Here is a 13,625-nt window from a genome sequence, read left to right on the forward strand (position 1 = left end):
CTTGGATGATGGTCCCGTATCTCTGGGGGGTGGGATGCTGCCAACCACTTCCTGATGAAAACAGGCTGCTTTGTTCCAGAAAATGAAAGAGACCCTGCAGCCGAGCGGGCTCCTGCCTGCCCTCAGTGGCCTGCCATGCTGTGCGGCTGCCGGCGCTCCCCCGGGGCAGGCGGGCTGTGTTTCATGGGGAGGGTGGGATGGGCTCCCCACCAGCCAGCGTAAACCCAGAGGCACTTGAGAGCCCCGACGTCTGCGAGGCTGCTGGAAGCACAGCCACGGGCTGGGAATGGGCAGAAAGGCCACGTCTTCCTCCTTGTCCTTATTCAGCAATGCCTGGCGCTGAGCGGCCCTGTAGGGCTGCTGGCCTTGCAGCTTCTGGGTCGGATCATTCCCGTGCCAGAGGCTCCGCATGTGCGGCAAACTCTGCCCTAAGCCGGTTCCTCCAGCTCTGTCCGCCCGGGGGCTCTCTCTGGCGGCCGGCGGGACGATGGGTGTGTGCCACAGACAGCTCGTAGTGGGATGGTGACCTGGCCCCGGCTGGTGGGTCCCACCTCCTTTGGTCCCGTTTTGACTCGCTGGGATCTCCTGCTGCTCTGCCCGCTCTCCTGCCCCAGGACGGTTTGCTGCTCTGCATCCAAAGGTCTTCCAGCCGCCGCTTGCCCTCCTGCACGCCTGCTCCCCGGGCACCCAGAATGCCCAGCTGCCTTCTGCAGCCCGTGGGCCGTGCTTTGCTGCTCCTGGCCTCAGACCCATCCACCCACCTACCCACCCACGACCACCGGTCACCTCCTGGGGACACCCAGGAAGACTCCAGCTCCGCTGCCCACACTTTCTGGAAGACCCCCAGGCAGCGATTTGAGAAGGCGAACGTGGCGCTTCAAGACCAGCGCGAATTCGCCAGCGGCGTGGGTTGGGCTGTCCCGGGTGGGGGACGGGGACAGGGACGGGGACGCAGCGGCTGTGCCCGGCCGGACCCCCCGCGCTCCCAGCCCCGGGAACAAAGGCCCGGTTGTGCCCCAGCCCCGCGGCACCCGCCCGGGGAAATCCGCCCCTTAAGCCGGCTCAGGCGCCGTGTCCCGGCCCCCGCCACGCCGCGACCCGGGCAAATGTGCTTTCTGAGCCGGAGGGCGCTTTCAGAGCGGGCGGCCAGGGCCGGGGGGCGCTGCCCCGCCGCCCCACAGCGCCGGGGGCGAACCCCGTGGGCCGGGGAACCACCGGGCAGCCCCGCTGCGACGCCCGCCCCTGCCCGGCCCCACGGCCCGGCCCCACGGGGAAGGGGCGGCGGCGGGGGGGGGGGGGGGAGGCCGCGCGGTCTCCTAGCAACCTCGCCCCGCCCCCAAGCCGCCCCCTGCTCCCCCTCCGCTTCTCCCCGCCCCGCCCCGTGACGCGGCGGTGGGAGCGCGGCCCATTGGCCGGGGGGGCCGCCCGCGGTGACGCGCGGCGGGGCGGGGCCAGGGGGTGACACGTCGGACGGCGGCGCCGCCAGCGGGAGCGGCAGCCGGAGCCGCCCCCGCCCCCGGTCCCGTCCCCGGCCATGCGGCTGTCGCTGGTGCTGTCGGTGCTGCGGCCCGCCGGGCCGGTGGCCATCGGCGTCTCGCTGGGCTTCACCCTCAGCCTGCTCAGCGTCACCTGGGTGGAGGAGCCCTGCGGGCCGCCGCCGCGCCCCGCCGCCCGCCCGCGCCCCGACGGCGGCCCCGCGCCGCCCCCCGGCCCCGGCAACACCAACGGCAACGCGGCGCGCAGGCCCAACGCCGTGCCCGCCGGGCTGGGCGCCGACAGCTGGGAGCCCCGCGTCGTGCCCTACCGCCCGCCCAGCCCCGGCAGGGCTGCCAAGAAGGCCGTCAGGTGCGGGGGGCCGGGGCGGGCTGGGGGAGCGGGGCCCCGGCGGAGGACGGGCGGCCGGCCGGCGCTAACCGGGCTTTAGGGGGGAGTAGCTGCGGCCGAGCCCGGGGTGCCCGGGTGTGGGCGTGTGTCTGCCGGGCCGGTGCTGGGGGGCTGCCTGCCCGCCCCTGCCTGCCGGGCCGGGGGGCTTTACAGGTGACCCGGCGCTGTGCTTCCCCCGGCTCCCTGCAGCCACCCGGGGCCGCAGCCGGGCCTTTCTCACTACAGGCGCCTTTCCCTGCTGCTTCCCTTCCTTGCCTCTGCCTTCCCCCCCCCCCCCCCCCCCCCGCTCCTTCTTACCCCCCTGCCCGCCTCAGAAGCGCCCGAAAAGCCTCCTGCCCGCGCTGCTGCCCGCTGTGCAGAGGTCGCCGGTTGCAGCAGGTGCTGCCAGGCCCCCTGCCCTGCCCTAGCAGGGACCCCTCCCGCGGTGGCCCGTCCCCACCCAGCGCCACAAACTCCAGCCTGCTCCGGGGCTGGCTGCGGCCTGTCCTGGCGTCCCCGGGATGACGGGGAGCAGGCAGTGAAAGGGCCTCCTTGTCCCGGCGAGGCGGTGGGCGGATGGAGGGGGCTGAATGGGGCCAGTGTGTGCCAGGAGGCGGCTGGGGGCCGGGGGATTGCGGGAGGGGGGTTGTCGCTTCCTGCCGCTGCGCTGGGCTGGGAGAATGAAACCTGAAAGTCATTGTGAGTGGGGCAGCTGGGGGCCATGGTGGGGAGGGGGGCACAGCCAGCCCAGCGGGGCCTGGCTTCCCCAGGGAGGGCAGCGTGAGCTTGCCTGCCTGCCTGCTTGAGAGCGGTGTGTCTGGCAGGGGCGGCGGGAAGATGCTTCCCAGCTCGGCTGTCCTGGCTGGGACTGGCAGTGGGGTGGGGTGCCTGGTGGGTCGTGTCCCCACTAGAGCTGGGGTGTGCAGCCCCATTTCCCTCTTTTAGCTGTGCTCAGCCTTTTGCGAGCCTCTGGCTTGAGCCAGGCTGGCTGGCTCATGGGAGCGGAGGGTCTCAGGTTGGGGGGGACTTCAGCAGAGCGCTCTGCTGTGCCTCTGGCCTAAGCATAGCGGCAGCCAGCACCACTGGGGTGATGTCTTGCGTGTGTGGTTGAAGCCTGGGAGCAGTTCCTGCAGAGGATCTGAGGTCGGTGCTGTTGGGGAGGACAGGGAGGGTGTGGGTGGGGTGCAGTGCCCTGGGGCCAGATGTTCTCTTCCTCCTGCAGGACCCGGTACATCAGTACAGAACTGGGGATGCGGCAGCGGCTCTTCGTGGGTGTGCTGACCTCCAAGAGCACGCTGAACACGCTGGGGGTGGCTGTCAACCGCACGCTGGCCCACCGCCTGGAGCGCCTGGTGTACTTCACGGGCACCCGGGGCCGCAAGGTGCCCCACGGCATGACAGTGGTGACACACAGTGATGAGCGGCCCATCTGGAACATGTACCAGACCATCAGGTACCTTCTGGACCACTATGTGAACGACTTCGACTGGTTCTTCCTGGTGCAGGACGATACCTACACGGAGGCGCACCGCATCAACCGCCTGGTCGCCCACCTGAGCATCGACACCCACCTCTACCTGGGCCGTCCCGAGGAGTTCATTGGCGGGGACACTGAGGGACGCTACTGCTACGGGGGGTTTGGCTACCTGCTGTCCCGCAGCCTCCTCCTGCTCCTGCAGCAGCACCTGGAGAGCTGCCGCAATGACATCCTCAGCGCCCGGCCTGACGAGTGGCTGGGCCGCTGCATCATCGACTACACAGCTGTCAACTGTGCCGAGGAGCATGAGGTAGGTTCTGCAGCGGAAATGGCCTCCGAGAGCCTGATCCTGGCCTGGTGTGTTTGCCCGCCTCCCTGTGGGCTCCCAGGTCCTGGGGGGACCAGCCCTTGCACCCTGTCGTCCTTTGAGCTTGCTGTGCTGGCAGCTGTTGGGGTGGGAGCGCGGCTCGGGGCTGGCTGTGACCCATCTCTCCTGCCTGGTGCAGGGCTTGCGTTACCACTATTTTGAGCTGGGGAAGAATGCAGACCCCGAGCGGGAGACCGACCTCCGTTTCCAGAGTGCCTTTACTGTCCACCCCGTGCTGGATCCCCTCCAGATGTACCGGCTGCACAAGTACTTTGCGCAGGTGGAGCTCGAGAGGACCTACCAGGAGATCCAGCAGCTCCAGGTGAGACCTGGCTTGGCTGGGAGGGTCTGGGCTCCTCTGGCCTCCCTGTGGGCTTTCTGGTTGCTCTGTGTCACCTCTCCACTTTAATATGAGGGTTTCTTACCTGAACCTGCTGTGGGATGGGATGAGCTGAGCCCGTGTGGCTGCAGGGGCAGCAGTGTTGGCTGGAGAGCAGCTTTGGACCTGGACAGGTCCTGCAGCTGCTGTGGTGGTTCAAGGTGATGGAGCCAGCAGGGTGCTGAGGTCCGCCAGCAAAGGCCAGGCAGAGTGGGAGAGGACGCAGGTCCTGCTGATGGAGGTGGCGTGCCACATTCGGGGTGCTGTTTTGAGGAAACCTGAGGTGCTGGACAGGAGTCAGGCTGAAGGCAGAGTTGTTCTGGCACTGCTCTTTGGGCCAGGAGTGGCTGATCCCTGAGTATCAGGAGTCAGCTTGCCTGCAGCCAGAGCTGGAAGACCTACTTTCGCTTGCCTTGGCTCTCACTCCTCCATCTCTCTTGCAGCTGGAGATCCAGAATGCCAGCAGCCTGTCTGCTGATGGGGACCATGGTGCCACGTGGCCTGTTGGCATCCCACCCCCCTTCCAGCCCAAAACCCGCTTCGAGGTGCTGCGTTGGGACTACTTCACAGAGGAGCAGGTCTACGCCTGTGTGGATGGCTCCCCCAAGTGTGAGCTGCGTGGCGTGGATCTGGCAGACGTGGCCGACGTGGTGGCCATGGCCATGGAGGAGCTGAACCGCAAGTACCAGCCAGTGCTCCACGTCCGCAAGCAGCAGCTGGTGAACGGGTACCGGCGCTTCGACCCCACGCGTGGCATGGAGTACACGCTGGACCTCCAGGTGGAGGTGGTCACCCAGAAGGGGCACAGCCGCTCTGTCACCAAGCGCGTGCACCTGGTGCGGCCCCTCAGCGAGGTGGAGATCATCCCCATGCCCTATGTGACGGAGGCCAGCCGCATCAATGTCATACTGCCGCTGACGGCCCACGACCGGGACCACGCTGCCCGCTTTTTGGAGGCTTACGCGGCGGCCGCCTTTGAGAGCAGTGAGAATGCGGTGCTCACCTTCCTCTTCATCTATGACCCTTTCGAGGCTCAGCAGGTCACCCAGAATGACATCTTTGCCCCTGTGAAGGCCCAGATCACTGAGTATGAGCGCAAGTATGCAGAGGTGAAGATCCCGTGGATCAGTGTTAAGACAGATGCACCTTCCCAAATCAAGGTCATGGACATCATCTCCAAGAAGCATCCTGTGGACACGCTTTTCTTTGTGGCCGGCGTGGGGACAGAGGTCACCGTCGACTTCTTGAATCGCTGCCGAATGAACACCATCAACAACTGGCAGGTCTTCTTCCCCATCCACTTCCAGGGCTACAACCCCGCCATTGCTTACCACAACCAGGTGCCGCCCGCCACACTGGACCTGCTGCGTGATGCGGGGCGCTTCGACCGTGACGTCTTCCACGAAGCCTGCTTCTACAATGCTGACTACATGGCAGCACGCACCCGCATGGCGGGTGATGTGCAGGAGAATGAGGACATCCTGGAGACCCTGGACATCTACGACATGTTCATCAAGTACTCCAACCTCCATGTCTTCCGGGCTGTGGAGCCTGCCCTGCTGCAGCGCTACCGACACCAGGCCTGCAACCCCCGGCTCAGCGAGGAGATCTACCACCGCTGCGTGCAGAGCAGCCTGGAGGGCGTAGGCTCTCGCTCCCAGCTGGCCATGGTGCTTTTCGAGCAGGAGCAGGGGAACAGTACCTGAATCCCAGGGCACGGAGGGGCTGGCCCTGCCCTGCCGTGCCTGCCTGCCCACCCCACCTCTTCTGCTGCCCAAATCAGTCTTCCTCCTCCCAGTGGCTGCAGGGATCGCCGGTGCCTGAGCTTGTGACTTGGGGCCCCTGGGGCTGCCTGGGCCGGGGTCTGCCAGCCTGGGGTGCCCGGGTCCTTCTGGAGCAGCTGCAGCCATGCAGACCCTGGGTCGAGGTGGGGTTGGAGTCACCGAGCTGCAAGATGGAATGCCCAGCTCCTCACCCCAGAGCTGCTGGCCACTGGCCCCATCCCTCTGTCCTGGCCTCGCTGCCTAGTGGGGAGGTGATGGCCTGCCCTGTCCCTTGCTGTCCCCCCTTGACCGGGGGCACGCAGAGACCAAGCTCCCCCCTGCTGCAGGGCTGTGACTGCCACGGGTCTGGGGGTGATCCCTCATGGTTCCCCCAGTACCCTGGGACAGGGCTGTGCCCCTCACTCCTTCGGAGCATCAGCCTGGCCATGCAGGGAGGGCCATGTCCCTGTGCCTGCCACAGGCTTGGACAGCGGGATGGGGCACATCCCACCCCAAAAAAGCAATAAGGAGGTTGGTTTCAGGGTTTTGCCACTTGGCAGCAAGCCGGCGTGCTCCCAGCTGGTCAGGGTGGGGGGGACTTGGCCCCCAGGGCTGGTGGGCGCAGGGGGTGCCGGACGGGATCCTGCTGTATTCACATACCATGAGCTGCTCCCCATGGGAACCGTGACCCAGGCCGCTTTGGCCTTCGCAGTATCGATAGGACGTCGGAGGTCGCAGCCCTCAGACGAGAGCCTCCAGACAGAGGTGAGAGCCCTCCCCACCACGGGGCCACCCTCGGGGTTGGGGGACATGGTGCCCAGCGCTGGTGGGCACAGCAGAGGGTTTGGCTGCGCATCTCCTAAGGAGAAAGCGACTGAGGAGCCGCTCTCTGCTCCTGGTTTGTATTTAATAGTGGGGGGGGTGGGGGTGCATTTACACTAATAAAACAGAGAGATGAACCAGTGGGTCTAGCTAGTTCTTCCCTGGGGCACCTCTGGGTATCCCGCTGCGGGTCTGTGTGGTGGTAGCTGCTGGCTGCTTGTACAAAATCTGGCTGCAGCTGGCTGGACTGCTTTCTTGCAGGGATGCTGCTTTCCCCGAGTTGCCTGCAGCATCCTCTACCTGAGCTGGGAGACAACTGCCTCTCCTTAGTGAGGCCTGGGGGAGCCTATCGGCATATGGACAGGCTGGCAGGTGCTAGGCCAAGCAGATGCTTGGAAATACCAGCTTGAACCCCTGGGGGCTTGCAGCAGGAGTCCTGGACCTCCTCTGATGCCTGCTGTCCCTGGGGCCGTCGTGCTGTCACTACCTGCTACCAGACACTGGTGGTGCAGCAGGATGCTGAGCCTCTTGCCGTGGGAAGCCCAGGTGCCCGTGTGCAGTGTGCTGAGCAATGCCCTGTCTTTCCTGGTGCCGTAAATTCATGGTCCCACCGACGAGGTTTCCAGCCCTCCTCAGGCCCGGCTGCAGGTGGAAAAGCACTGCAGTGAGCAGCTGGTGCAGCCATGTCCACATGTGCTGTCCCTATAACAGCCTTTGTGGGCTGTACATGGGTAATGGGGAACTCCTGGCCCACATCAGAGCAGAGGTTGGGTGCCCAAGTGGGGTGAGCTCTGCCTTCCAGCATCTGGGATCAGCTCTGAAGGAAATTCCAGGACCAGAAACCGTATCTGAGCACTGTGTTGAATCATTAGGGCTGAACCTGCCCTTTCTGTGTTGGTTTCACCCTTTTTGGGGCTGTTTTGCATCTCAGGGTTTCTCAGCATCTTGTGGTTTCCAGTTCTGGGTCAGGTGGAGCAGCATACTCCCGCCCTGGACTGTTTCACCACCCTACAGCTCCTATTTGCAGTATGAGATAGCAGGGACTGTGTCCCCTGCCTGTGCTGTCTGCTCCAGGCATGATTTTCATGGCTCTGCGTGCTCTTCCCACTAGCCCTTTGGTCATCACGTTTTACTTGTTCACAAAACGCATGTATCAAAGAGACATCCCCAAGAAAATTAACTGAACCTACTTGCTGTTAGTTATCAGGGCTGTTAGTGCTCAGTGAAACTCGTGGAAAGCCCCTGGGCTGTGGCATGCCTTCCCCAAAGATACCTCATTCATATATTCCTGCTCCAGTCTTCATATCCACGGCGTAGGAGCGTATCTGTTTAAATATAGTTTTATTATATTTCAGATGATAACTGTTAGCTTGCTCTGAGTATTTCTGGTTTTGATCTTCCCTGAGCACATCCTTAATTCCCTTTAAATGTGAATCTGGGACAGAGAGAGTGAGGTGGATGCAGGTCCATTACAGATACATTTCTCCTCTGAAATGCAGACCTAGGAGTTGCTTGTGATTAGGTGTTAAATGAGTATCCAAATGGTAATAAAGCAAACCAGCTTCAAATCAAGTTGGCTGTGAAAAGAAACCCAGAATTGTCATTTAATTGTCACAAGATGGTCTAGATAGAGTCGCTCTTGCCTCCTCATTGCTGTTTGCCCAGACTGAGTTAGAGCTATTTGCATACTTAATGCTCTGCACTATCAACACCAGCAAAGCCCCCCCTGCTCCAACGTACGTACAAGCAAATGACAGTGCTCATGGCTCTCCCAGCACAGTTATTGCTCCCTTTTAAAAGGAGCTGTCAGGGTTTGAAGCCGCTTTGGTGTTTGCCAGGTTATTTGCAGCGTCAAAGCATGCTGAAACCCTGGGGAGGGATGCGCAAAGCTTCGGGAAGGGGTTTGGTGCCAGGAGCGGGCTGGCCGGCTTCGCCATGGCCCGGAACAACCTTCCTGTGCCTGGGTGAATTAAATGGGCTCACTGGGCAATGGCAAAGACCTGTGTGACGATGGGGACATGGGCACAACCGCGGTCTGCCCCCCTCCTGCCCACGCAGGGCTGGCAGGTGCAGGCAGGGCACTGGACTGGGACGGTGACACTCTTGAAAGAGGCAGGGAGGAGCAGCCTGGGTGCTGAAGTGGGCAGCTGAGCCGACAGGGACTTTTCTGCAATCCCTGTTCAGATTTGACTGGTACTTCCATACAATGTGTGGATTTTTGCACAGACGCAGTTGCAGAGGCAGAGCAGCAAAAGGGCAATTTTCCCAATGGGGTATGAGAAAACACGTGACTGCTGCCCATAGACTTACACTTCCCTCGAGAAAATTTTCTAAAAGCATTACTGGCTTACCACAGCCTTCGAGAAGCATAACGCAAGTTCCTCTTGGGGAGTTGTTTGGAAGAGGGCGCGAAGGGCCAGTTCAGAGCAAAGCACTCTGAAACAGGTGAGGGGCTGGGTGGGCACCTGCCTCCCCTCTCCTTCCTGCGCCATGGCAAGGAAAGGGACTTAAACTGGGGAAAACCCAAGCTGCTGCTCTGCTGTGCTGCCCCCCCTGCAAATTTGTTCCCCCGTACAGTCATGCAGGCACCTCTCTGCAAATGTAGCAGTGAGCTTGTGAGCAGGGAAGGCAAAACCTGCTTCTCTAGTCCTGCTTGTGTCACTTCTGGCTGCGCTAAATCCCATGGCAGTTCCTTCAGCCCTGGCAACGTTAATCAGCTCGATGGCTGATGTTTGGGAGGATGTAGGAAGCGCGGCAGTGCCAGGAGAGGGCTGGAGGGCAAGGGGAAGCACAGTAGTGCCCTTTTGTCCCTGTGCTTTCGTTGGGAAGCAGCCAGCAGTGCCCCGCTGCCTGTCCCGCAGGAGCAGCTCTGCCAGCCGCAGAATGGGACCCAACCCCGGCAAACATTTCCTCCCGGCTGCAAGCGAAGAGAGGAGAAACTGCTCTGCTTAAGGAGGAGCAGGCAGGGAGATGCTGGGCTTTGCCTGCACCCAATGCCCCGGGTCACAGCCCAGTGTGCTGCCGAGCCCCTCTGGAGGGTGCTGGGGACTTTGGCCAGGAGTTTTTCTGGCCAAGCTCGGCGAAATCAGAGCCTTTCAATGAAAAGGGAAACTGCTGGTAGCTGTAAGTGTAGGCAGTGCTGCTGCTGGTGTGTGCCTGCCCACAGGGGTTTCCCTGCACTGGGGTGACAGCGCACCCAGCTATTCCCTGGGGACGTCCCCTCCGGGGACGCAGAGCCCCATCACAGACAGACTGCAGGAGTCTGAATCTCTGGGGCTGGGGGGAGAGGCAGGCAGCTCAGTTGGATTTTTATTTTAATTGCCTTGTTGGTTTTTCCAGCTTGCCTGCCTGCTGTCAGGAGCCGGAAAAGCATTGGAAAGCAAGGGCTGTGTGTCCCCTGCCTGGCCCCACTGATGGGCACCACCAGTCCATTTTCCCAGCAAGGAGGTTATGGGGAAACAGCCAGGAGCAAAGCGGCGAGCTTGGCACGCTCCGGTCATCAGGAGATGCTGAGGTTCACTCCTTTCTCCAGGTATTGCCTGTCACCACCAGCATCTCCGGGCAGGAGGCACTTGGGGAGGAGGTGACAGCAGCAAGGCCACATGCCCCATTGCACTCCGGGGCTCACTTCCAGCCCCTCTGCTCCCAAGCTGGATGTTTGGTTTTTTTGAAACGCAGCTTTTCCCTGGGAACAGCTGTAATTGCAGTGTGTGGCAGTGGAGGCATGGCAGAAAGTGCCTGAGGACATGCCCATCCCATGGGCAGAAGGGATCTTGGCCAGCTGCTCCATCCTGGTGCCCCCTCCCTGGCCCCGTCACCACATCCCGCAGGAGCCGAGTCTGCTGGGGTTGTCAACTCCACTGGTGACAGGAGCCGTTGCCAGCGCAGCCGGTCCTGCCACAGTCAGGTGCCTGGCATTTTTCCAGAGGGCTGCACTCGTTAAAATTAAGGGCCCGCTTCACTATAGTGGATCCCCTTCTAATTATGCCCCAGCTATTATTTCATGTGGCTCATTACAGGCAATTCAAGCAGCGTTGGGCTGGGCTGACATCGCTTTGCAGCCCAGCGAGCCCTGGGTGGCCGTGGCCCCGTCCCTGGGGAGGAGCAGACACCTGGTGGCCCTTGGATGGATGCAGCGTGGGAGAGGGCACGCAGGAGCCACCGTGCTGGGGTTTGGGTCTGGCCCTGGGGTGCTAAATCTGGGTCATCCCACTGGTCGCCCCCAGCCCAGCATCATCTGCACTGGGACATCAGGCACGGCACAGGCAGGGGGGGATGCTGGGCTCACCTCACCTGCCCGTCCTGTTTGGAGGTGGTGGGAGACAGGTATCATCTCTAGGTGCCACCAGGAAGTTGCCAAATTAAAGAACAGAGGTGCTGAGAGCAACTGATAAAAATAACTTTACATCAGGTCTTCACTAGGTCGCCACTACAGGGCTCCTTGGACCCATCCTGAGGCCACTCAGCATTTCCTTCAGCCATGCTTCACTCCTGCTCCTCCAAAATCACCTTTATTCTCCTGTAGGCATAGGATCTGGGTTTGCGGGTTTTTTTCCAGAAAGCCACTTGCCAGATCTGGGAGATGAGGCAACGGAGCAGCATCTTGGTGAGCTACGCCCAGCCCTTGCCATCCCCGGCCAGCACCACCACGACCTTCGGGTTTTGTATCAGGACCTGGTCCTTCCTCAGCACGTCCTCCAGCACCTCCAGCCCTGGGCGCTGGACTTGCTGCATGATCCTGCTCTCCTCCTCGCTCAGCTCCTCCGACATGTCTTCACTGCGGAGCAGGAGGCAGCACAAGTTCCCAGTGTCACGGCCTTGGTGTAGATGAAGGTGGCTTTGAGGCAGGGCATCCTGGAGGGGCAGATGGGTCAGGGCCTGGTGGCAGGGACAGCCTTGTCCCAAAGGACCCCAAAAGGACCTGATCCTCTTACTGGGAGATGAAAAGATGTGGAGGATGTAGCTATTTCCCTGCTTTTCCCTTTAGGACCTGACCCCAGTGCTCCCCTCGCAGGGCATGGTGTGAGCTGTGGGATGGGATCCTGTGTCCCAGCTGCACCCAGCTAACCTGGGCATCTTCAGCCCTCACTGGTTTAGAGGGAAACCTGCGGTGCCCGGTGCTGGCAGCCTCCACCGTGAGGCCAACGCCTGTCTCCCACTTTGTCCCTTCTCTGTGCTGCAGGGTGGCCGGGGCAGATGGAGAAGGGTCTGGAGAATTCAGGAGCGCCTCTGGCAGGGAAAGCCCCAGGGCCCTGCCCCAGCAGGGCCCCCCTTCCCCCCCCCCCCCATCCTCCACCTGCCCCATTTCGGTTTCACCCTGTACCCCTTGCCCATGGCACCCATAGGGGGGGTCCTGCTGGAGGTCCCACCATGGGACAGCTGATGGTACCCCTGCGATCTCGCTTGCGCCGTGCCCCCCTGCCAGGGGGACGGGGCTCATGGCCCACAGAGGGTGCTGGAGGAGCAGGCAGCTGCTGGCACCATGCTGATAATCCTGTGTGAGGCCAGTGCCAGTATAAGCACCGGGCTTTAAGTGGGCTGTGCGTGGTGCTGGTAACAGGCATGGGAGCAGAGGGGCCGTGGGTATGGCAGGGGGGCATCCCACAGGCAAGCGGGTCCTGCACAGGGTCCTGGGTGTTGGCAGGGGTGCGGGCTGCCGCTCCAGCATGGGGCATCTGTGGAGCACCCCCAAAGCACCCCCAGCCCATGTTTCTGCCCTCCCATCTGCCCCCCACCCTGCAGCAGCCCTCAGGGGGGCAGGAGCCCGTCCTTCCCACCTCAACACCTACTGGGGACTGATAGACCCTGGTGGGCCACTGGCGGGGTGCCTGCCCTCACCCGGGGAGCGATTCGAGGACTGGGGTATGGCTCTGGCAGTTCCCACTGCTGGTGCCCAGCTGGCAACCACCTGTATTGGTTTTATGTGGCAAGGTTTTGGTAGCGGGGGGGGTTACAGGGGTGGCTTCTGTAAGAAGTTGCTGGAAGCTTCCCCTGTGTTCGAGAGAGAGCGAGCCCATACCAGTCGGCTCTGAGACGGACCCGCCGCCGGCCAAGGCCGAGCCAATCAGTGATAGTGGTAACGCCTCTGTGATAACATTTTTAAGAAGGAAAAAAAGTTGGGAGAGTGAGAAACAGCCGCGGGAGAGAGGAGTGAGAACATGTAAGAGAAACAAGCCTGCGGACACCAAGGTCAGTGAAGAAGGAGGGGGAGGAGATGCTCCAGGCGCCGGAGCGAAGATTCCCCTGCAGCCCGTGGTGAAGACCCTGGTGAGGCAGGCTGTCCCCCTGCAGTCCAGGGAGGTCCACGGTGGAGCAGATCTCCACCTGCAGCCCGTGGAGGACCCCACGCCGGAGCAGGTGGGTTCCCGAAGGAGGCTGTGACCTCGTGGGAACCCCGCGCTGGAGCAGGTTCCTGGCAGGACCTGCGGATCTGCGGAGAGAGGAGCCCGTGGAGCAGGTTTTCTGGCAGGACTTGTGACCCCGTGGGGGACCCGCGCTGGAGCAGCTCTCCTGAAGGACTGCACCCCGTGGAAAGGACCCATGCTGGAGCAGTTCGTGAAGAACTGCAGCCCGTGGGAATGGCCCACGTTGGAGAAGTTCGTGGAGAACTGACCCCGTGGGTGGGACCCCACGCTGGAGCGGGGGAAGAGTGTGATCAGCCCTCACCCTGAGGAGGTGAAGCGGCAGAAAATAACGTGTGATGACCGTAAACCCCATCCCTGTCCCCCTTGTGCCGCTGGGGGGGCTTGGTGGGGAAATCCGGGAGTGAAGTTGTGCCCGGGAAGAAGGGAGGGGTGGTGGGAAGGTGTTCTGAGATTTCGTTTTATTCTCTCATTACCTTACTCTGGCTGATCTGTAATAAATTGAGCTAATTTTCCCTAAGCTGAGTCTGTTTTGCCCGTGACGGTAATTAGTGAATGATCTCTCCTGTCCTTATCTCGACCCGCAAGTTTT

At 62.1% G+C, this 13,625-nt stretch overlaps 1 protein-coding gene across 1 annotated transcript; it reads left to right on the forward strand.

The window, feature by feature from the left end:
- The first annotated feature begins 1,456 nt into the window (after nucleotides 1-1,456).
- Nucleotides 1,457-8,259, forward strand: CHPF (chondroitin polymerizing factor). Its single transcript, XM_075028604.1, has 4 exons — nucleotides 1,457-1,845; nucleotides 3,086-3,650; nucleotides 3,847-4,029; nucleotides 4,530-8,259. The coding sequence occupies exons 1-4, from the start codon at nucleotides 1,535-1,537 to the stop codon at nucleotides 5,790-5,792; spliced, it is 2,322 nt and encodes a 773-aa protein (XP_074884705.1). The 5' UTR covers nucleotides 1,457-1,534; the 3' UTR covers nucleotides 5,793-8,259.
- The last annotated feature ends 5,366 nt before the right edge of the window (nucleotides 8,260-13,625 follow it).

Source organism: Buteo buteo, chromosome 5 (assembly GCF_964188355.1).
Source record: "Buteo buteo chromosome 5, bButBut1.hap1.1, whole genome shotgun sequence".
Taxonomy (NCBI): Eukaryota; Metazoa; Chordata; class Aves; order Accipitriformes; family Accipitridae; genus Buteo; species Buteo buteo.